Source organism: Alexandromys fortis, unplaced genomic scaffold, assembly GCF_014885135.2.
Source record: "Alexandromys fortis isolate MF-2015 unplaced genomic scaffold, M_Fortis_MF-2015_v1.1 scaffold_119, whole genome shotgun sequence".
NCBI classification, from domain to species: domain Eukaryota; kingdom Metazoa; phylum Chordata; class Mammalia; order Rodentia; family Cricetidae; genus Alexandromys; species Alexandromys fortis.
Genome location: NW_026067991.1, coordinates 829,167 through 852,314, shown reverse-complemented (window position 1 = coordinate 852,314; position 23,148 = coordinate 829,167). Strand labels below are relative to the sequence as shown.

General features: G+C 41.5%; 1 protein-coding gene across 3 annotated transcripts in view; it reads left to right on the top strand.

The window, feature by feature from the left end:
• The window catches only part of Acap2 (ArfGAP with coiled-coil, ankyrin repeat and PH domains 2), a 110,436-nt gene extending 90,461 nt beyond the window's left edge, over positions 1-19,975 (top strand). For 2 of the 3 annotated variants that reach the window (XM_050159811.1, XM_050159812.1), the window contains 7 exons: positions 1,417-1,577; positions 2,453-2,545; positions 4,990-5,177; positions 5,856-5,965; positions 8,267-8,377; positions 10,103-10,164; positions 15,796-19,975. In XM_050159811.1, the coding sequence (XP_050015768.1) occupies positions 1,417-1,577; positions 2,453-2,545; positions 4,990-5,177; positions 5,856-5,965; positions 8,267-8,377; positions 10,103-10,164; positions 15,796-15,896 (826 nt within the window). In that variant the 3' untranslated portion in view covers positions 15,897-19,975. The remainder of the gene's footprint in view (positions 1-1,416; positions 1,578-2,452; positions 2,546-4,989; positions 5,178-5,855; positions 5,966-8,266; positions 8,378-10,102; positions 10,165-15,795) is intronic. The other variant, XM_050159813.1, reaches the window with a different exon arrangement.
• Positions 19,976-23,148: the final 3,173 nt, after the last annotated feature.

Below are 23,148 nucleotides of genomic sequence, written 5' to 3'. Positions count from 1 at the left end.
CTTAGAAATGTAAAAGCTTTTTGCAGTTAAAGACGTCCCAAGTTCTGTTAGTGGTGGGCATTGGTGGGCATTTGGAGGAGGCGTGGCTCAATCTCAAGTATGTCTGGTTCCTTAGCACCTGTGTTACAAGCAAGGCGTGGTAGTATTTGCTCGTAATCCCAATGCTGGGAAGTCAGAGACAGGGGATCCCTTGGGCTTGCTGGCTAGCCCATCTCAATGGTCTAGTAAATTCCAGGTTAGGCAGAAGACTGTGTCTCAAAGAATAAGGTAGAGAGTGATTGAAGGAGACACCTGACGTTGACCTCTGGGCTCACGTGTCTGTGTGTGCACACGAGCGCACACACATGTGCATACACAAACATGTACACATACCACACATACACAATAGCCTCTTCGTTAATGTCTCAAAGCTCGAGTTTCTACTCTCTACTCTGAAGCATTTGGCACGATCCGACTTAGTTCAGCAAGTGTTCATCTCACAGCCGAGTGGCACTGTGAGGCTTTGGAATCAAAGGTGAAAGGCAGTTTGGTTGTACAATTGGACTTCCAGTTCTGTAGGCGGAAATCTCCTGAAGGAAGCTGCTAGAATCAGGGCCTTTGGAACACGTAGTCTTTGTGGTTGACACTAGGCTTTGTCAGTAAGATCTTTATTTTTTTGGATTAAAATTGCATTTTTCCACAATCCTATGTTGAGATTGGAACTAAGCCAACGTGATTTAAATCACTTTTAATATTTGCCATATGACAGAGTGACCTTGGGTTCTACTATTTTAACCAAAGACCTAAGCATTTTTAAATTAAAGAAGAAAAATTATAAAAAGGCATATGTCATAGTTATATCACAAGCTAAGAGAAATGACATTTTCCCACTATAAATCTGGAGTGCTGTATTGTTTTCTTACAGTTATTATATGAAAAAATTATGACCATCAGTAGTGATTATTCAGGATATGACAGTATCTCTAGTAAAAATGGAATTAATGTTAATTTCTAGATTTTTTTAGTTTTCCTGGCAGTGTTTCTAATGTAAAACACAAGGGAGTGTGTATACAAATACATCACACAGAAATTAGGAGACTCATGGCGTACTGTGGATCTATGAGTTTTCAGTGGGTCATTTGTATTTCATCTGTCTGTGAAACTTGCTTCTTATTTAGAAGAAAATCACGTTACATGTTAACTGTTACAGATTCACTTAAAAACATCTTAGAAGAGGGTGTCAGGTTCCCGGGAGTAGTTACAGGTGGTTGTGAGTGCGTGGGAAGCAACTCAGGTCCTCTGGAGCAGCAAATGCCCGTCACTGCTGAGCCCCCACTGACTTCACTTACGATCAGATTCAGTATCTAGTGGCATTCGTTCAGTGTTAGCCATGCTAAGGGGCTGAACAGAACATCATGGCGTTTTTCTGTTTACCAGACAGGAGAAAGAGGCATATATCAGAGCAAAATATGTGGAGAGGAAATTTGTGGATAAATACTCCATGATATCATCGCCTTCTGAGCAGGAGAAAAGGGTTATTTCCAAAAGCTGCGAGGAACAGAGGCTGAGCCAAGTCAGGGCGTCTGTCCACACCGCAGGTATTTACCTTGGATATTTTCTTGAGCTGAAGCCACTTTTTAAATCTCACAATTATGGCATTGTAGGGTTTGTTTTTGTTTCCTAAATACTAGAAGCCTGTTTCCTTGTATACATTCTAAGGGAAAACAGGACTTCTGTGTCTTGAAAACAGCAAAACTGAGATGGCCCCATGGTTCACGTTCCCAGGTTCAGCCTGTGCTCTATGAAGTCCAACAGCTTAATCGCAAGGGGGAGATGGGATTGTCGGTCGATTATGCCGGAAGCCCCGAGTATCTGATTAAACACCTGATTTCCTGCTATGTTCCCCTACACTTGCCCAGTAACGGTTTTTCCTGCCCCCCCTTCTTACGGCCTGCTTTGTGCTTTGCTAACTTGCATGTCCCCAGTGGCTGCTGTAAATAGCGACGAGGCCAGGCGGGAGTCTCTGTTCTGTCCTGATGAGCTAGACTCACTCTTCTCCTACTTTGATACTTCTTCAAAACTGCGTAGTAGTAAGTACTGTCGTGGAGCATTCCGAGTCTGTGCCGGTGGTCATTGTGCGGTGTGGCCATTTCTCTAGATGTCGCCCATTGTCTCAGGATTACACGTTACCACAGTCATGCCGTAAACTAAGCTCTTAGCTGCTCCCAGCATTTGTGGGGTAATGAGATATGCTAGAACTCGAAAACAAGTTGATTTTCAAGCGTTGTGATTGATTTACTATCCAATAAGCTAAGTTACGAAAGGATCAGAGTTGCAGTTAGTTTATTATGCTGGTGGTGGCCAAGTTCATGTTTCCATGTGCCAGCTCATTTTACGGTCTTGTTGGCTGTGGGAGTCTGCTTTCCAAGGGGTGTGAGCTTTCATCACTAGCCTTTTTTCCCCCCTGACACAGTCAAAAGTAACGACAGTGGGATCCAGCAAGGCTCCGATGATGGACGAGAATCTTTACCTTCCACCGTGTCAGCCAATAGCCTATATGAGCCTGGTGAGTTTTTATGAGCCAGTGTTGATTGGGGTAGTCGGTTGGTCAATGCATGTGGCAAACGCCCGTCCTCGTGTGGGTGTGTTTGCATGTGTCTCTTCACGTGAGGGCCACAGGTTGGTGTCTGGTGTTTGCTCAGTGGCTTCCCGCCTTGCTGTTGGGCACGGGAGGACGTATAATTGATGTGTTAGAAGGTGACGCATGTGCACGTGTTGTGTGCCCACAGGAACGCTGATGTTTTCATGTTCTCCGTCTCTAAAACTGGCCGCTCCTGTCCTGTTACAGTCTCAGTCCCCAGACACCATTTTGGTTCCTGTCATGATTGCAGAAGGTGGCATTTTTCTAGTTTAGGGAAATGGGATCTTACAGTATGTAATCTTTTTGTTTTGTTTTTTTAAATTTTTGTTCAGCATATTTATTTCAAAAATAACTATGCCATTATTCTTATCTATTGCTCATTTCTTTTATATTTTTATTGTGTTTTCACAAACTTTTACTAGATGATTTAAATTAGTGAAAAATTTGAAATATTAATGGCATTAGGCTCAACATAAGAATGAAACTCCCTAGAAATAGTTAAATGTGTCGAAATGTCAAAGCCAGACTTCCACATTTTCTGCAGCACTACTAATTAAGACAGTTAATAAGAGACAGTGTATCAGGAACTAAACTTCACAGCAAGAATTACAGATTTCTTAAATACATAAAAATGGAGGGTTGTGCTGGTGCCACGGGCAAAGGTACCTGCTGCTGTCCTCTCGACCTGAGGTCAAGCCAGAGATCCACTTGGTGGAAGGGGAGAACCGACCCCCAGAAGTTACATGATGACCTCCTCCACACGCACACCTACCTACCCCCAAAATAAAAAAATTTAATATAATAACTATCAACCATGACTTTAGATTTTAAATAGAATATAGATAGCATTTACTTTGACTTAACTATAGAGCAACTTTCTGCTGAGAATTTTATCCCTTGTCCCAGACCACTCTCGGATTTCACGGCATCTGCCTTTTCTTGCTAATGAAAATATTTCCATATGGACTATTAGGAACTAAGATTTTTTTTCCATATAGCAGAGAACATGGGTATTTGCCTTTCCCAGTCTGGGTTATCTTAATATGTTTTCTAATTCCATCTGTTGGTTTTTTTTTTTTTTCGAGACAGGGTTTCTCTGTAGTTTTTGGTGCCTGTCCTGGAACTAGCTCTTGTAGACCAGGCTGGCCTCGAACTCACAAAGATCCTCCTGCCTCTGCATCCCAAGTGCTGGGATTAAAGGCGTGCGCCACCACCGTCCGGCTTCCATCTGTTTTTCTACTTTTGTTTTTGGGACAGGGTCTCTCGCTAAACCTGGAGCTCAGTGATTTGGCAGCGAGCTCAAGGGGTCTGTCTGTCTTTGGCCCCAGCGTCGGTATTGCATGTGCCAGCCTCTACTGGCTTTTTACCTGGGTTCTGGGGACCTGGACTCAGGTCTTTTCTTATCTGGCAAACATTTCACCCAGTGGCCATCCTCTCTGCTGCTCTGAATGTTAATTCCTGATTAGATCATTTCTCAAGGGGGTGGTTAATCTTTTTAGAAGGAACTAAGGGTAAAGCAGTATTGTTTAAGGAAAAAGCTATCTTTTCTCTTCATTTTTGGAACCTTTCCCCTAGGTAGACAATCATCCAAACGTCATGGTGTATGCTGTATGCTAGAACTTTTAGTCTGCACTAATCCTTTCTGCTTCGTCACTGTCTTCTCCTGTGGCTGCTTTTATACCAGCTTCTCCCTCCCCTTCGGGTTTTCTTCTCATCACTCATTCCCTGATGCTTCCTTCTGTGATGTCAGTGTGTTTAGTCTTACAGGATTCTCTAGGGGAATAAGCATTCTTCGACGCATTTGAGTCAGTTGTAGTGTAAATTGTAATGATATTACATCACCCTAGGAACTAAGTGAGTTTGAACTACTAGTAAATTCTTTAGGAGTTCCTGCTTTTTGGAAGATAGCAAATTTTAACGGTGACTAACTAATTCTCCGGATACTGGCAATGCCACCAAAGCCTAGAATACCAGCTGATGTCATTCCACGAGAAGGTGGAATGTTTAGGGAATGAGTAGTCGGTAAGAAATAATATCTGTGTGAAAATCGCTCATATGCTCATTGGGATAGATGAGTAATCTTCTGTCACAATGCTTACATTGTGAGTTGAAGAGTTCACTTTCAAAACTGGAGTAAAATATACATACTGTAAAGATACCCTATCCACTTATCTGTCCTGAAGTTATCTATCCTAACCATTTTTAAATATACAGCTTACTAGCCTTAAATTCATCTTCACTTTGCTGTTACTGTTATTTGCCCAATAGAACTCTTTTCTTCTCGCAGATTTTTTTCTGTTCTTGCTAAACAATTTGTCTCCTGTGCTAAGAGCACATTCTTATTAATGTATTTGTGCTTTGCTTTCCAGAAGGAGAAAGACAAGAGTCTTCTGTGTTTCTTGACTCTAAACATCTTAATCCAGGACTTCAGCTTTATAGGGCTTCATACGAGAAAAACCTTCCTAAAATGGCTGAGGCTTTGGCTCATGGTGCAGATGTGAACTGGGCTAATTCAGATGAGAACCAAGCAACGGCACTCATCCAGGCTGTACTAGGGGTATGAACTGATACATTCAAGCTGTACTAGGGATACAAATCAATGCATCCAGGCTGTACTAGGGGTATGAACTGATGCATTCAAGCTGTACTAGGGATACGAATCAATGCATCCAGGCTGTATTAGGGCTATGAATTAATGCATTCAGGCTATATTAGGGATGTGACTTAATGCATTCAGGCTGTACTAAGGGTATGAATTAATGCATTCAGGCTATATTGGGGATGTGAATTAATGCATTCAGGCTGTATTAGGGCCATGAATTAATATATTCAGGCTGTATTAGGGCTATGAATTAATGCATTCAGGCTGTACTAGGGATGTGAATTAATGCATCCAAGCTGTATCATGTGTGAATGAATGCATTGAGGTTTTCATTGATCTGGTAAAATATCATAAATTCTAAACAAAGCAGTGTTATTGTTACTATTCTAAGAAGGTTAGGAAGTAAAGAATTGTCTCACTAGTCATTTCTGAGTGTCACCTGGTGGTTTCTGATTTTGGGGAGGGGCATCTGGAAGAGAATTCTGATCATGAAAAGGGAGTGTGTTTTGATGGACTTCAGTCTGTGAACAATTCTGTTATTGGAAAAAGAAAATATAATGTTTCTCTGCTACTTGCGTATAGGTGTGCCCTGTCTCATTTGCATTTCTACATTGTCATCTTCCTCTCTTTAAGGGCTCTTTGGTGACATGTGAGTTCCTCTTACAGAATGGTGCTAATGTAAACCAAAGAGACGTCCAGGGGCGGGGACCATTGCACCACGCCACTGTCTTAGGACACACAGGGTAAGTGACTGTGCCGAAATATGTAGGTAGTTTTTATCTGAAAGATACTTTGAGATAATGTTATTTTTTTTCGGGTTAAGGATATTATGTAGAATTTGTAAAAGAGGGCAAAAATGAAAGATTCTCATTCATAAGAAAAGCCACGATCAGTGTTCTACCTTGCTTTCTGTCATTGGGATAAACAGCCTGACCAACAGGAACTTGTGCAAGGAAAGGGTTTATTTGGCTTACACTTCATGTCACAGCTCATGGGTGAGGGAAACCAGGGAAGGAACTTGAATGTGGAGGTAGGAACTGAAGCAGAGACCACAGAGGAACACTGCTTACTCCTTGCTCAGCTTGCTTTTTTTAAAAAAAATTATTTAAAAATTTTTTATTTCTTATATTATGTGTGTACATCTGTGTGTGGGTATATGCATGAGCGCAGTGCCCGAGGAGGCCAAAAGTATCACCTCCCCTTGGCTCTGGAGTATAAACGGTCTGATGTGGGTGCTTGGAATTGAACTCAAGTGTTCTATGCAAGAACAATGTGTGTTCTTAATTGACAAGCTGCATCTTCAGCCCTCAGCTTGCTTTCTTATGCAGTCCAGGCCTAACTGTCTACGGATAGCGTCATCCACTGTGGGCTGGGCCTTCTGCATCAATAAGCAATCAAGGCTGGTCCCCACAGACTTGTCCACAGGGGAGTCTGACAGGGGCAACTTTTCAACCAAAGTTCCCTCTTTTCAGAAGACTCTAGCTTGTGTCAACTTGACACTAAAAAACTAACCAATATAACTAGTGTACAGATATAAACTCACCAGTATAACTAGTGTACAGATATAAACTAACCAGTATAACTAGTGTACAGATATAAACTCACCAGTATAACTAGTGTACAGATATAAACTAACCAGTATAACTAGTGTACAGATATAAACTCACCAGTATAACTAGTATGCAGATATAAACTAACCAGTATAACTAGTGTACAGATATAAACTAACCAATATAACTAGTATGCAGATATAAACTAACCAGTATAATTAGTATGCGGATATAAACTCACCAGCATAACTAGTATGCAGATATAAACTAACCAGTATAGCTAGTGTGGAGATATAAACTAGCCAGTATAACTAGTGTAAAGACATAAACTAACCAGAATAGCTAGTGTACATATAGTGTAGCTTGTGTTAGATATAAACTAACCAGTATAAGTAGTGTACAGATATAAGCTAACTAGTATAGCTAGTGCACAGATATAAAATATATTGCTCACTTTAATCTTGGCATGTCCATAAATTGATCAGTTTTCTCCCTGGCTTCCTCTGTTCCTGAAGTTTTGGTATTTTGTTTGTTTCCCAGCTGAAGTTTATGCTATTTATATGCATGTATACATACATTCTCTACACATCCTAGTTTTGGGAGAACTTATAACTTTGGAAATTTCTAGGTTTTCCTTAAGGTGCTTAGTCCCAGCATTGACTGAGTTCTTTATTTAAGGTTATTGCCATTGAGGCCATAAATGATATATTTGGAACAGTAATGCCATGACAGTGAATTTCCTATTAGAAGGTGCTAATGAAGCGAGATGTTGACTTTATTCAAATAGTTCGAGTCATTTTAAATAAGATTTCTCAGAGTTTCCAGTTATTCCTGGATAAGCATGAAGCTGATTTTAAACATAGTTAATGGCATCTTTTAGTTCATTATCACTTGCTTTCTTTATCAGCAGATAACCAGTTTAGTAACTTAATCAAGAAAGTTTCTCTATGGTAAAATAGAGTAGTATTTGCTTCATCTTTTATAGTTGCCTAAATTGTGTTAGTTTTTCTCATTTATTTCACAGACCCCATTTACTCATTCTTTCATATATTTTTTAAAAATGTGAATATCTTCAAGTTAAGAATATTTATATAGCATAATGGGAGGATTGCTACCTACTTTCTTCTGTTGTAGCGTGATTATTACAGTGTTTACATTGTCTTAGTTTCCTCCGTTTGTAGCCTTGTATGATAGTTTTTTCTGTTGTCAGTATCTCTGTGTAGCTTTTAAAGGTACTTGTTGAGGATAGAGTTGTGATTATATGTCCCACTTTGTTATAGAGCACCAGATTATCTAAGATAATGAAAATTATTTGGGACTTGTAAAGATCTCAGTTGGCTTCTATTATTGAAGTCTATTCATTGACGATGGTAGAATGCATTAAGAATTTTCTAATAAAATGTTATTTAAGTTAGATAGAACTTTTTATTTTGAAGGTGAATATGGATATTTTTCATCTTGGCACTGTCTGAAAAATGTTATTCCCTTAAACAGGCAGGTGTGTTTATTCCTAAAGCGAGGTGCCAATCAACACGCCACTGATGAAGATGGAAAGGACCCTTTGAGCATAGCTGTGGAAGCAGCCAATGCTGACATAGTAACCTTGTAAGTGTCTCCTGTGTACTTATTTCCTGCGCTATATGTTGTTTGTACAAATAGTCCTGGCTGTCCTGGAACTTGCTATGTAGACCAGGCTGGCCTTGAACTCACAGAGATCTTATTCCCTCTGCCTCCCAAGTGCTGGGATTAAAGGCATATACCATCATGCCCAGTCTGTGGGAGATTTAAACTCAGTGTTTTGTCTATGACATTCCTTTATGGATACTGGATGTGGCAAGTGCTTTAAAACTCACAGGTTCATTTGTCCTTCACAGCAACTCTGTGAGGAAATGTTAGATCTAGGTCTTCACTCCTGAATTTCTACTCTACTGCCTGGACTCGTGGCCACTTTTGCTGTACCACCACAGCAGTAGAAACATAAGCCATGGCTACCCCTAAATGCTCTTCCCTGTTAGTACAGCAGGAGGCCTGGCTGGGGTGGGGTGGGTGGAGCTATGGATAGTCTTAGTCTACTCGCTTGAGGGGGAAAGGCTTATCATGGAGCTGGAGGGGAGCAGCTGTTTAAACGCATGTTCATATGGACAAACACGAATAGATGGTTTTGAATGTTGTGTTTCCTGTGGTGTTCAGTAGGCTTGCATGTTAGGTCAAAGCAGTGTGCTACGCTTAGAACCTAGAAGTGTGACATCGTCAGCCATGCTTCATTTCCTGAAACTAACGGAAACAGTCATGTGATTATTCCAGTCTGGGCTAATGGAAGCTGAGACTTGGTGATCCCTCTCCTCTTGAGTAGAAACATGCCTAGTTATGACGCCCTCAGTTCAGAGATGCCTCGTGGCTGCCTTGAGCCCATGCTCCCAGCCTCCCATGGCACAGGCCACGGAGGAGTTGCTATTTCTGTGAAGGCCGCCATCAGTCAGCAGTCAAGAAAATAACCCTACAAACATGATGCCCCTGACCAGTCTGATCCAGACAGTGCCAAGTTCAGGACTCCCCCAGATGAGTCAGTGTCAAGTTGACAACTGAAGCCAGCTAGGAAGGCTCCCCTTTCAGAGAATCCACATAGCGAGGGGATGCTTAGGAGCCTGTCTTAATCCCCAGAGTGAGAACGGAAGGGCAGTGTCAGTGTCCACTGCTGCTGCTGCTCCTGACAGAGCACTCAGAAGAGAGTGGGAGCTCCGGGAAGGCCGCAGGTGGTGTGGCCAGAAGGACAAGCAGGCACCACAAAGAGTACTTTCAATACTTGCTTTCTTAATCCGATGTTACTTGCCATTGCCAGGATTCCTAACCTTTACAGAGTGTATGACCAGTATGGTAACCTTGGGAAAATGTTGGTAACCCTCAGTCATTTCCTGCAGTGCTCATATATCAAAATACATTTCCATTATTTGGAAGGAGCATGTTGCTCATGTGTTGGGCACGCTCACACTCAGGGTAAGCTAGTGAACTAGGACAGGTGGCGCTCCCATGCTGCAGAGGCAGCCATTCCATCCAGCTGCTGTGGGAGTTAGGCATCCTCCGAGGCCTGGAGGACACGGGCTGTTGGAGGAGCTTTCCTAAGAAACACTTTACTGTCTGCTCGTGAGAATGACATGGGTGAAGGTGCGGTGAATTCTCCACTGCAGAGTGTCTGAGAAATGGAGTTTGTGTTACTGACAGATGCTGGGAAGGGACTAATTCTGCCGGCATTCATACTGCCTGCCTATGTAACCCGTTTGTTTATGAGTCCTTGTGTTACTTCCTCTAAGAGCTCTTCTTCTTGAATTTTAGGTTACGTTTAGCAAGAATGAACGAAGAAATGCGGGAATCGGAAGGACTTTATGGACAGCCAGGTCAATATTCTACCAATAATCATACAGAAATGCAGTATAAAAATTGCATTCAGGAATTTATCAGTTTACAATTGGAAGATTCATAGCTCCTTAGCTAACTAATGTGTTGTTATGGAGATTTTATAATGTACCTGTAAATTGTGAGTTGTTAGCGGCTGGACCTACCGAATTCTCGGGTGGCTGATCGCGGACCTTTACACACTCGGACGTGTTTCTGTTTCAGTACACTTCACTTACTGTATTCAGTCAGCTCTGGCCGCTGGCATCCTTATCTGCTGTACAGATGTCTTCCACATGCGCTCCAGCAACACGCGTGACAACGGACTGTGTGCTGCAGAGGCGGCAGGAGAGCAGTTTCAGAAGGAATTCTTCCTCCATTCCCTTTTCTCTTCCTTTCTTCCCCTCCTTCTCCCTCCCTCTACCCCTCTTTCTTTCTTCCTTCCTTCCTTNCTGTCTCTAGGTTTTCTTTTCCTTCCTTCCTTCCTTCCTTCCTTCCTTCCTTCCTTCTTTTTTTTTTTTTTTTGTAACAGGATTTCTCTGTATAGCCCTGGCTGTTCTGGAACTCGCTTTGTAGACCAGGCTGGCCTCAAACTCAGAGATCGATCCACCTGTCTCTGCCTCCCGAGTGCTAGGATTAAAGGCGTGTGCCACCACTGCCCAGCTTCAGAAAGAGTTCTTGTTAGCTGTCCAGTGAATATAGCAAAATGGGGTTCTTTTTGTTATTCAGGGAATTTCTATACATTGTGTTCAGGGAAAATAAAACAAATTTATGTGTTTTGTATATAAAAAAGTTAGTGTGGAAAATACCAAGGAGAAGTTTATTGATGAGTTTTATATTTAATCTAAGAATGAGTTGAAGATTTAAAGTAAACCTTTACCAGTAAGTTAAAGTCCACAGTGGGTAGAGAATTAGTTTCGAGGCTGAAAAAGTTTATCTGTAGCTTTGCCCCAGGCAGTTGTACACTGCTTGCTGCGGTGAGTAGATGTATTTAGAGCAATGTTTTGTGAACCTGATGGCTAGGTAGACTTTCTAGAAAAATCTCAGTTCATGACCACTGCAGTCATCATCTCGAGTGGTTTCCACTTGAGTCATGGTGTGAAGGAAGGAAAGAAAGGCTGATCAGATTCCCCTGTTTGGCGGAAACGTGCTAGTTAGACAGCGTCACAAGATGGACATTGCGTTCCTCTTGATGAATTTGAGTACATGAATTCTTATCTGTTTGAAATGCATACACATATTCCTAAACATTTCAGGAATTCATGACCAAAGTACTTACAGACATTCACTTTTCAGTGAGAATATTTCATTTTATAAAAATGAATATATTATCTTTAAAGTGGCCTGGTAAAATCCTCTCCTTCCTGTTGAACTGTGTTTTGAATTTATGTTAACGTCAGCCACATACTTCATTTTGTCTGCAGTCATCTCTATCAGTGTGAGGCCATTTTTTTCTCAGAGGACTGTATTTACCACTTATGTTTGGCCTGACGTAATAGGGAAGGAAAAGGCCCCGGGTCCAATGCAGACTTCTAGTCTAGGGCGGTTCGCTCTAATCCTGTGGATCACTGCTGAGTCCTGATGTTCTGATGTCAGTGTACTTATTATGGGGGAGACTCAGCGCTGACTCTGGGTCTTGCCCATGTTTCAAAGTTGAATGTTAGATCTTAAATAAGTTCTAATTTTGTAACAGATATCTTTAAACGATAGTATTACTAGGCCTTTTCTGAGGCCTATGTGGTTAAGCACTTTAAATAAAAATCGATCAAAGAAAATGAGCTGGCATCTGTGAGGTAGCAGGGAACTACAAGATTGTAAGCGAGGGGACATTTGTAGCTGTCGAGCCAGCTGCACCTTTCGTAAGGTGCTTGCGACAATGGCCGCAAGCCATTGGTGAGCCACAGGTCAGAGGTCAGCGATCCATTTGCTCTGCAGTTGGGAGTTTGCAGAGGCAGGACCTTTCCTTTTTGCTCCTCATCTCGTTCTTCCCAAGTTGCCTGAATTTCTTCTGTGTCATCCAGGAGTGCTCAGACGCCTCTTTCACTGTTGTCTGTGTGCAGGTTTATATGTAAATATAGGGACTTCCAGGTATCAATAGGAAAATCATTTTTTTTCTTAGTTTTAATAAAAATCCAAAAACAGGTCTCACTTTAAGACTTAAAAAAATTGGCAAATTTTAATTTAGAAGTTAAAAATTAGAATTCTGCCAAGCATGCCAGGTTAAAAAATAAGTTGTAAAAACCTATTTGAGAAACATCTTGGAAATAATTTGATTTTGAACTCAGTATAAGGGTCCAGAGTTTGAAGGTGAATGCTTCTTCATTCGTGAGGTGTGGTGAGGTGGCACAACAGCTGCTCTCTGCCGTTCCTTTTTTCCCCTCTGAGTCCTGGCAGAGCAGAACGTGCTGGCCTGGACAGCCACAGAGCAGACATGCACCCCCCACCCCACCCCACCCCCACCCCACCCCCGCAGGCTGGCCCAACAGCCACTCCTCATTTTCTCTCTGCATCTTACTGTATTTCTTTTGCCTGACTCCTTTATCACTAGCAATAGGAGGGAAGCGGCAGAGCTCTGAGAAGTTCGGAGGTAGAGAAATGACAGGTCCACTATTTAGAGGACTTGGTTAAAATGCTTGGCAGTCAGGGGCTTCTAGGAAACCCCATTTCTAAAACGTGGGTCTACAGTCCCACGGACACACGTTTTTTTTGCAGGCAGTATTAAGAGCACACAGCTTCCGAAGGAAGGGGGTTCTTTTCGCAGCTTTTGAGAACTCTCAGGAGGCCTGGCAGGGCGCGGTAATGTGGTGGGAATTCATTTCTGTGCTTCCTGCCTCTGCTCTGGGTCTCTTGAGCGCTGGCAGATTCTCAGCCAGCAGAGAATCGCTGCCTTAGGGAGCCACTCTGGTCATGTGTGCTGTGGCTTCTGGGACCTAGCCAGTCATTTGTAGAAGGAAAGTGTTCCCAGCCAAAAGGGGCGGGTTGATGCCTGTGCTCCCAGAGAGTGGGTGTCACATCCTCTGAGAGCGTTCATTTCAGTAGTGAGGCCACCGAACCTTGCCTGTCACGCTGATGGCTGTAGTGATGAGCGTTCTGAATGCCAAAAACCAAAGGGGTTTTAAACCGGCAGCGCAAACACAGCAGCCTGTATTTTAAAAATTCAGAATTGTTCAGGCACACAAAAAACTCGAACTTTCTGAATGGGGAAAAATATGATTAAGTAATTTAAAGAATATGCTTAGCTGTTTTGTAGTAAGTTGTTCCGTGTATTAATAGGAAGATTCCAGGGCAATGTATTCTGGAATCTTGTTTATGTGTTCTAGTTCAAACAAATTAGATTTGCCTCGGGGAAATATTCAAGTGATTAAAATTCTCCTTAAAGTTTAGATAATGAAGCTCACTTTGTGTCGACTGTTTTAAGTAAATCACTGTTGTTGTTTTGGACAGCACATTTTGAGGTCTAAGGAAGGTAGCGTATTAATAGTGCATTATTCATTTAAAAAACTGAACTTAACGAGTTTTGTGTATGAAGCTAGAAACTTCCTTTTGTATTGTGTGGACTCTCAGCCGTTTGCAGTCAGTGAGACCAATGATTACTACAGCACCACACTCTCCTTCCAGGACACGTTGAATTCCATGAATGGAAGGTCTTATAATTAGTTTTGCATGGTACAATGGTTTTACTAAAACTGTACTTGTGTAATATGTGCTAGGTGACTTAAAAAATCAAACACTAGAAAACCGTAAAGAAAAGCAGCTCGCTATACACAGAATATGCATCGCTGAATGTAGAAGCCATACATCGCCATTGTACCGCTGTAACACTTGAGAGCACTCACCTGGTGCTATCTGTGAACGACTTGGCGTCAGCGTCTGCTGGACGTCAGCGTCTGCTATACCCGCCTCCCGTTTCTTCCTGGATATATAATGTGTGCCTTTTACGTTCCTTCTGGTGTCGAATGGTAAAATCAATGTGGTATTTTTGTATTATAATCTGCACTTTACACTTTCTTGGAAAGTAAAATCCTAGACTATCTGAATAGTATTTTAAAAATATTTATAATGTTTACAATAAATATTTTACATATTTTACTTCAACATCTAAAAAGAGAAAAAAAATTAAAGTATTTTGTATGGTTTGTTAATTGTTATTTAATGTTGCGCTCCTGAGTTTATTTCATGTCCTGTAGGATGGCCAAGCACAAGAGTAGGTCGTAGTTTGTCGTGCTCTAATTGGACGGTCTGGCCAGTTCCAGTGGACTGGCCTTTAGTGTGCTCCGGTCGAGTGTCGGGAGTCAGCTCTCACCTCCAGCCAGCCCGTTAACATTCTCTTTTCACTGTATTTTCCCGTTTTAAAGTAGATTGGTTAGGGTTAACTGATTTCTGTCATGGTTCAATTTCCCAGATTTTAATAAATTGCTTTTTACATAGACTGAGTATTTAAAGTACTACATATTAAGATTATTAAAGCCTTTTTATTAAAATTCTTACGTTATGATTTTAGGTCTTTTAAATAGATTTTTACCTGGCCCCCTTAGTATTTTTCTAATTCTCTAGCCTTTAGTATGACATCTCTGTGCTTTATAATAATCTCTCTTTGTAAGACTTCGAGAGCTTACTGTGCTGTTAACAAGATCTGTGATAATGAGATTGTTGTAAGATGGGATGCAGGTTATCTCAGAGGATCTAATGATTGACCCCTGTAATGACAAGAATCTTACTAAACAGTATCCTATGCTCAAGTGGGAGTGGAATTGCGCCAGGAGTCTGCACCAATGCAGTGTTGGGTGGACGTGTCATGATAAGCAAGCCGTCCTAAGAGTTCTCCCCTCGAGGGATTGATTTATACGTGTGCATATAGTTCCTTGGTGAGAAGAATTGTTCTCCGCTTGCCCTATGTCCTCAGCTCTAATTTACGTTTCTGTAAGAGTGCTGAGGGTCCACACGTTTGTTCCTCCGACTGTGAGTAGATTCTTGGCTATCCTTTCTGATTGCCTAGCAGTCCCGCTTGTGAGTCACCTGACAGTGTGGAGCTCTGGTTTTGCAGTCACGCTCTGGCCTTGTGATGAGTGAATTTACCGAGCAGCGGGTCAGACGCGTTAGTTCTCAACCTCAGAGGGTATGCGAGCTCCCTTTCACCAACAGCTGTTTCAGCATAAAGCGCTTCGAGCTGAAGATGGTGCAGGAAGCTCTTCGTAGCTGTTGCCCAGCTTGTCTCCTTGGTAACCTGCATCCATCAGAACCTTGACTAGTATTTGGCTTTAGTCATTTCCTTTAACTTTTATTCAGCAAAGTATTTTCTTATAAAATGTGCTGTGTACTTTATCTCATAACCTCTCTTCTTTCGTGTGCTAACGAATGTTTCTTCACATTGCTTTCAAATGCTTGCATCTTGCTCCTCTCTAACTCTGAGCTCCCCTGCGGCACATCTGAGATGCTTCTCTCAGGTATAGCTTCCCTTTCTTTCGTACTTTTCTGGTGTTATTTTTAGTTGGCTTTTTTTCCTTCCAAAAATGCTCTTGGAACAAAACTTGAATGTAACGAGCCCTAAAATAGTACGAGTAAAAGCATATGTTGTTCTATTAACGCCTTAGCTGTATACATTTTAAAAGTGTCTTTGTTTTACTTTCATGCAGGTGATGAAACTTACCAGGACATTTTTCGTGATTTTTCTCAAATGGCATCCAATAATCCAGAGAAACTCAATCGTTTCCAGCAAGATTCACAGAAGTTCTGAGCCTTTTAAAGAGGGGAAACCATGGAATTTGGTGAATTACTAATGTGTACAACCAAAATCTTACACCTTTTTTTTTTTAACTGCTTTAATTCTGCTTGATTTTGGTAGACATTGCATTGTTTGGAGAAAAATGGTACCCTTTCATTTGTATTTTTGTAAATGAAAACAGATCTCTCATAGTTGGGAAAGGGAGAAATCCACTATAATTTCTCTTTTATTTAAGAAGAAAAAGACTGTTTAACGGGTGTGCTTTTATATAAAGTTGCATCCAGATCTAAGCGATCTCCTAAGTTCTGAGACGCTTACACTGTTGGGCCCGTGCGCCTTTGCCTTGGGTAGTGCCCTGTTTCTCCCCAGGAACACTCAGTCACTATGTCTGCATCAAGTGGGAGCCAGTTTGCTTACCTGTGTCGAGGATGTATCTTTTCTACAGCTTCGCTGATAATTGTTGGTGGTTTAGAAATATGTATGTGCGTTTCCTGGTAGCTTAGCTGTGGTACCCATGGTATATGATGTCATTGTTAGGACTAGTGAGGATGCCCCTCCTTTGCTCAGAGATGCCATTGCACGTCAGGACCTTAGCAAACACGGTGACTGTCCAGTAGACCATGCTTTAGTCTTTAGACTTATTTCATCTTGTGGTGCGAAGGAGCTCATTCTGTTTTCTTTTTCCAGTCACCGCAAGACGCCCAGCTCAGTCTTTATTTTTGGGTTGATTTCCTAAAACCTTGAAAGATCATCAGTGCAATAAAACTGTATTTCAGAAGTTGACTATTGCAAAATTGGGCTTTCACCAAAACACGGTGATTTCAAAGATAATGTAGGTCATTTTATATTTGGAATTTATCCATTTTAAGATATATATATATGTATGTATATTTACTATTACTCCTGGTGAAGGAAAAATCTCCATGTAAAAGAAGAAAAAGCTAATTTTTTTCTGTTTATACTAAAATTTACCAGCAATAAATTCCTTTTATTTTTTCTACATTTATCTTGTTTACTATACAACAGTATACATTCTTTTAAATTGTATCCTGTATATAGCTTTAGAATTAAGTAAAATATGTCATTGACTTTTGAGTTCCAAAATTACGAGTATGTGACACAGTTTAGTCAGATTCCACCTCTGATTGACACGTCTTGTCAAAGTATGGAATGAATAAATACTTGCCTTGTGGTTCATTTCCAGCACTGTTGATGACATTTAATCTTTTAGAGATTGTATGTAAGTAGCATTGATTCTCAGCTTCACAGAAACATTTTTAAATGTGTATATATATATAATTATAGTCAATTAAATAAAATAATTAACATTTCCCCCACAGTATGTAGAGCCTTACTTTGATTAAATATGAAATCTGAATCTAAGCAGAAATCATACTGCAATAAATTCTCAACACAGATACGGTCCCCTGGCTCAGCCAAATTGCAAGCATGTAGTGCTTATTTCGTAAGTCCCCACACGCTAGAGATAAAGATCTGCTGTGATTTCTATCTGAGGAAGCACAGACTTCCTCAGGATGGAAGGAATCTGGCCTTGTCGGTATTTTGTTAAAGGCAAAAGTCTAATTTTAATTGGTGTGTGTTTAATGTCCTAACACGTATTCAAGGAAGAGCAGGCTAAAGAAAGGACGAGAGGGAAGAAGCCCACCTCTTCTCCTCAGTGCCCGTTCTCGGTCACTGTGGAGCTCCTGCCTCGTCTGTGGAGGTGCGGATGGGCTTCCCTTCCAGCTGCTGGGGACAGTCCTCTGGACCTGTCTGCCTCCCTCCCTGATGTGTGTCAGAAGTCCTTGGTGTGACAGTCAGTAGTGTCTGCTGCCCTTTAATGGCTAGAGTGTTTTTGAAATAAGCCTTAAAGATTCAGGTGTGTGTGAAATGCCTTGAAGATCATCGTGGTTCTGAGTATCTTCAGAACAAGCTTCATCTCTTCTGATCGCATGGAGCCTGGCAATGCAAGAACATGTTTTTATGGCTCACTTAATTTTCTCAACGTGCTGAGAAACTGAATGACAGAAAGGGAATGGAGTCTAGCAAGGCTTTAGATTTATATCATGAAGTAGATTGGCTCTGAGATGAGTTTTGCTGTGTTCACCAGTAGCTTTATGTGGTGTGTGGTGCAGTATTCCATACAGTAGGAGAGATGAATATCCACAATGCCAGTCACACACTCAGGCCGCCCTTTCCGATTGCTCTGTGTTCTCTGCAGGACAGACATGCTGAGAAGAATTTGATTTTTTTTTTTTGTTTGTTTTGTTTTTTCGAGACAGGGTTTCTCTGTAGCTTTGGAGCCTGTCCTGGCACTAGCTCTTGTAGACCAGGCTGGTCTCGAACTCACAGAGATCCGCCTGCCTCTGCCTCCCTTATGCTGGGATTAAAGGTGCGCGCCACTACGAGTTTGATTCTTTATTATTAGCCTGTTCTCTGTTTTTCATGCTCTCATTAATGGAAACAATTGGATTACTGCCAAAATAAGAACAGAGGCACAATGAAGGATGCACAAAATGTAGCTTTAACATGGGCACGGATAAAGGTGATCGAGTAGCCATTCCCCAGGCTTCACTGCGACACCTACTCGTTTAACATTTCCAAGATTTCAAGTTCATCTTCAGTACAGTCCTTGGAAATGAAAAGCTTCCAGCATTACAGAGTGCCTGCCTGCCTGATGCCGGTGTCTGCCGTGGTGCCGCGAACTTTGGTGTTTACTTCCCCCAAAGTAATCCCAAAGGCAGTTTGTGTTTTAGCACCTCACAGGTGCATTCTGGGGGGAACATTATATGCTTATATTTTAGAGAATTTATGTTTGTGATCATGTTGGCAGTGTTTAAAAGTACATTTTTCTGCATATTAGATATGATCATGAACCAAGTTGTTTTATTTAAACCTAAACTTGCTACCCACTCTGAATAATTGGACATTCCTAGACCACTCATTCTCAGGTCAGCTTTCTGTGTTGCTGCATTTTTTTTAAATGAAATCTTATGTTCATAATAGCTTTAGTTCACATCCTTCTTGGATCCAGGGACGCCTCACAAATAAAGCGAATGGCTGAAACAAAGGGAACCTCTAAAGCCTCCCTTTGTGTACCTGTCCCCGGAGGCTGGCAGGAGGACACCTGCAGTCTTAGCCAGCCCACGAGCAGCAGCCTGGGCCCCGGGCTTCATCCCAGCCCCCTCTTGTTTTACAGAGCTGACCCATGGTCCGGCTCTGACATAAGCTCCGAAAGCACATGTGTCCTGGGAGGATTGGCATCGCTGTCAAGCAGCAGCTTTCCCTGAGTGTGATAAGAGGCTCCAGAAACACAGGAGAACCTCGTCACGTTTAAAGGACTAGATTGGAATTTGAAAGCATCAAATTGTAAAAAAAAAAGTCTGCATTTTGTACAATAGTAAACATTAATAAAAAGCCAAATATTATAAAGTTAAACTCACCTTTTATTAACTTTTTGAAGTCATAACCATAGAAAAGACTTGGATTCAGTCTGGCTGAGTCCTGACACCCAGAAAGATGTTTTGTGAGCATCTTTTTCTGTTTACATAAATGGGGATCATGTGGACAAAGGAAGATTTAATTAACTAGAATTTTTCTTTGCATTGGTCTTCTCACTATCTTATTTTCTAGGATTTTCTCATTCCCCAGCCCTGTTTTGGGCATTAAGTTTTAACAGGGAAAGTTGCTGTGCTATCAAGCTGTCAGCACCTTTTCATACAAAAGGCTAAAGGGTAACTTTGGGAAATGACAAGCTCCTCTTTAAAAATATCTGTTTACGTGCTTTGTGATATTTCTGGATCATTCCGGTCATAAAGACTGATCACATGTACTATTTCTTGCTGCCTGTGAAAAGGATTTTAAGAATGTATAACCAACACTCCATTAGTTTTTATTAGTGTGTAGATTTGTATTTAATTCATGAATGTAGTTTTTCTGTAGGTTGTCATTGTAAATGGAGCAAAGTACATTATCTTTATAGTTATTCTAAAATGTACATTATGTAAGAATTGTAAATATACTTGATTACTTTGTATGCTGAAAATTTACAATAATAAGTCAATAAAAATATCTCACTTCTGGCGCGGTCACTGTGGTGCTCAGATTTCTTTTGAACTGTGTGGTGGCCAGTCCAACATCTGTTCTAGTTAAAGGCCAGCGTGACTCTCCGACCCTTCCAAGGAATGGCAGTTCATGTTGATCCTGTTTACCGATTACTTCCATTCAGAAAAACATTTCGATCCTTTAAATAGTTTCTTCTTGCCGGCTTCAGTGATGCTGTAGCCCTTGCTTCATGAACTAAACCACGAGAGACATTCTTGACTCTTCTGCTTCTCCCCATTATGGTTGATGCGTTTGTTGGCGTTGCTGATCTTGGCAGCACACCTATAGCCCACCCTTTCACTCCCATGTGAATGGGGCCGAGGGAAAGGAGCGCTGAACTGCGGGTCTGGAAGCTAAGCTGGGCTCTCACAGTTAGTTCAGAGCAGATGCAGACTCCCGAGTGATCTGCCTTACAAACCCGCATCTCATTTTCAAAGCAGTTTCGAAGAGAGAACACACACAAGTGTTTTAGATGAAGGCAAAGAGCCTGTTTCTTATTGTGAAAAAGAGTTCATCTTCACTGCAAAGATAAAGTTTAAGTGACTGAAAAGGGCTAGGTGTGATGGCACATGCTTGGAATCTCAGCACATTGGGAGTTGGAGGCAGCATGAGCCCAACTCCAAACAAGCAATCAGTAATGTCTCGCAGAAAACAAGACTCAAGTAAAAGAAAAATCGTCTGCAATTCTGTCTACCTGTGCTGTCCAAAAAAAATAAGCCACTAGCTACAGGTGACCATTTATTTCATGTGCATGTGTGCATGCTTATGTGTTTGTGGGTGCATGTTTGTGCAGGTGCAAGTGAACATGTCTGGGTGGAGAACAGTGCATCCTTGGATGCCATTCCGCCTCGGGTACAGTTTATATTGTTTACTTGAGGAAAAGTCTCTCTCTGGTCTGGGGCTTGTCAGTTAGACTAGGCTAGATGGGCAGTGAACCCCAAGATCTTAGCTCTGCCTCCCCCGTGGCAGTACTGGGATGTGCAGCACACCTGACTTTTTGACGTGGGTCCTGGTGACCAACTCACATCTTTCTGCTGCTTGTGTGGCAGGCACCTATTGCCTGAGCTGTTTCTCCAGTCTGCACAAGTCCCTGTTGATCAGAATTAGGCGACGGCAAGTTCAGTTTTCAGCCCTAGTGCCCCATCTTGAGAGCTCAGCAGCCACAGGCGCCTCGTGCCTGCTGTTCTGGATAGGGTGGATCGTAGAAGTACGTTTTAATTTAATTTAACTATGAGGAAGTTGCCCCTGTGGAGCCCTTCTAGACCTTAATGTCTTTACGCACTTACACCGCTGACCATATTGCTTTCTGATCTTCTTTTACTTAGATGGGGAGCATTTAAAAACCTTGGTGAGGAATTTCAGATGTGCCAGCATCATTTTAGTAGTCGTGGACTCAACGGCAGTATTGCTTCGGGTTTCAGCTCCCACGGACAGTTCTCCTTTTCCCTGGACCAGATTCAGAATGCCACCAGCAGGTCATTGGGTGTGAATCTCTGAAAGGACCTTGTGTAATGATGTAGTACCCCCTTAAACTGTGCAAGACTATCGTTTTTCCAGGTGTCTCAGATATGGTTTTCCCGAGTCACTCCGCACATGTTCGTATGTTGCAGCTGGCTAATATGTCTCAAATTTATAGGTTTCCTCTACAGAAAAAGTTGTTCACATGCAGTTGATGAGTACATCAGTTATTGGTTGCTTTTGAGTTGGCCAGGCAGTTCCTTGGATCATCTCGAACTTGCTCTCCAGACTAGGCTGGCCTCGAAATCTGCCCTCTCTGAATATTGTCACTTTTAATGACTGCAGTATATTGCTTGCCGAAGCAGTTCATTGGTAATTACTCAATGCCCATCTTTTGCTCTCATAAATCTTGCTCTTAGAACTAAATATTTTATCTTTAGGAGGCAGGACCTCAGTCACATAGGCCCGTAACTGTACAAGAAAACCGAAGCCTACCAGCTAGCTCTGAACTCACAGGCACCGTGATGCTTCAGCCTTCCTAATTGTTGGGATTACAGCTACCACACCTGGCCTCTTACAGCTAAATATTTTAGGATGTTGTTATTTTCTTAGAGTAAATTCCTGGAAGTGAAAATGCTGGTTTGACTGGTATTTTTGAGGCTTGTTTAGCCTATTGGATGCTTGTTCAACAGTGGAAATATTTGATTAAAAAATAGTATCGACTGTTCATTTAGAGCCTATTCAAGAAAGAAAGATGGACTAGGTAGTGTGTAGGTGGCTGTCACACAGTCACTAGTGATGGTCTAAGTCCACACGATAGAGGAAGGAGTTTAGAGACTATAATCCATGCTCTGAAGTAGATAAGGAATTTACTCTATAGAAAACCCAGCTTCCTAATATCTGATTAGAAATCATATATTTTGACCAAAGTTAAACTTAACTCTAGAGTTACTGCGCATATCAGCGTTTTTGTCTATATGGGCATATTATGATATACCCAAGTTTATGCATTTTAGCTGAGAATAGATCAATGCAGGGAAATAGCAAGTAAAAATTAATGCCAGGTGCTGATAGATCAGGCAGTGGAAATTCTGTGCAGAGCTTTTGAGTATTTTCCTGACTTGGATAAAATTTAAATCACTTTATTTCTTTTGCATAAATTAAAGGACTCAAAGTCTGAAAATAAAGCATTAGTTGAAAAAAATGGTAGCATAAGTGCCAGAGGGAAAGCCCACTGCATCAGTGGTATGAATGGGGACTCAGAGGCACGGGCTGCAAAATTATGTAATTATTTAGAGACATAATATTACGATTTGGGGCAATATTTATAAGTACCCCCAGAAAATTTCTGGTTACTAAATTTTTGTCTGTTGGATATTTACACTTATTTTGGTAAATTTAATGTCTTTGAAATATTTATTCAATGTGAGGCACTTTAAAAAACAATCTGTGTCTTTCTTATCTGTGATGGTAGTGTTGGCTTCATTTTCAGAGTAACCAAGTAACTGCTGGGCATGCAATAGCTTGCAGTGGTAGAACTGGCCTGGACTTTCCATCCTGTGACTCCCAGCCTTGGAGGTTTAGAGAAATACAATGCCAAGTTTGATTTATGCATCGGAAAGCCCATGTTCTGGGCACTTGTAATACCTACATATTATGGAGTGGTGGGCATCAGGTGACTATCAACTGTGGTCTTTCTGCC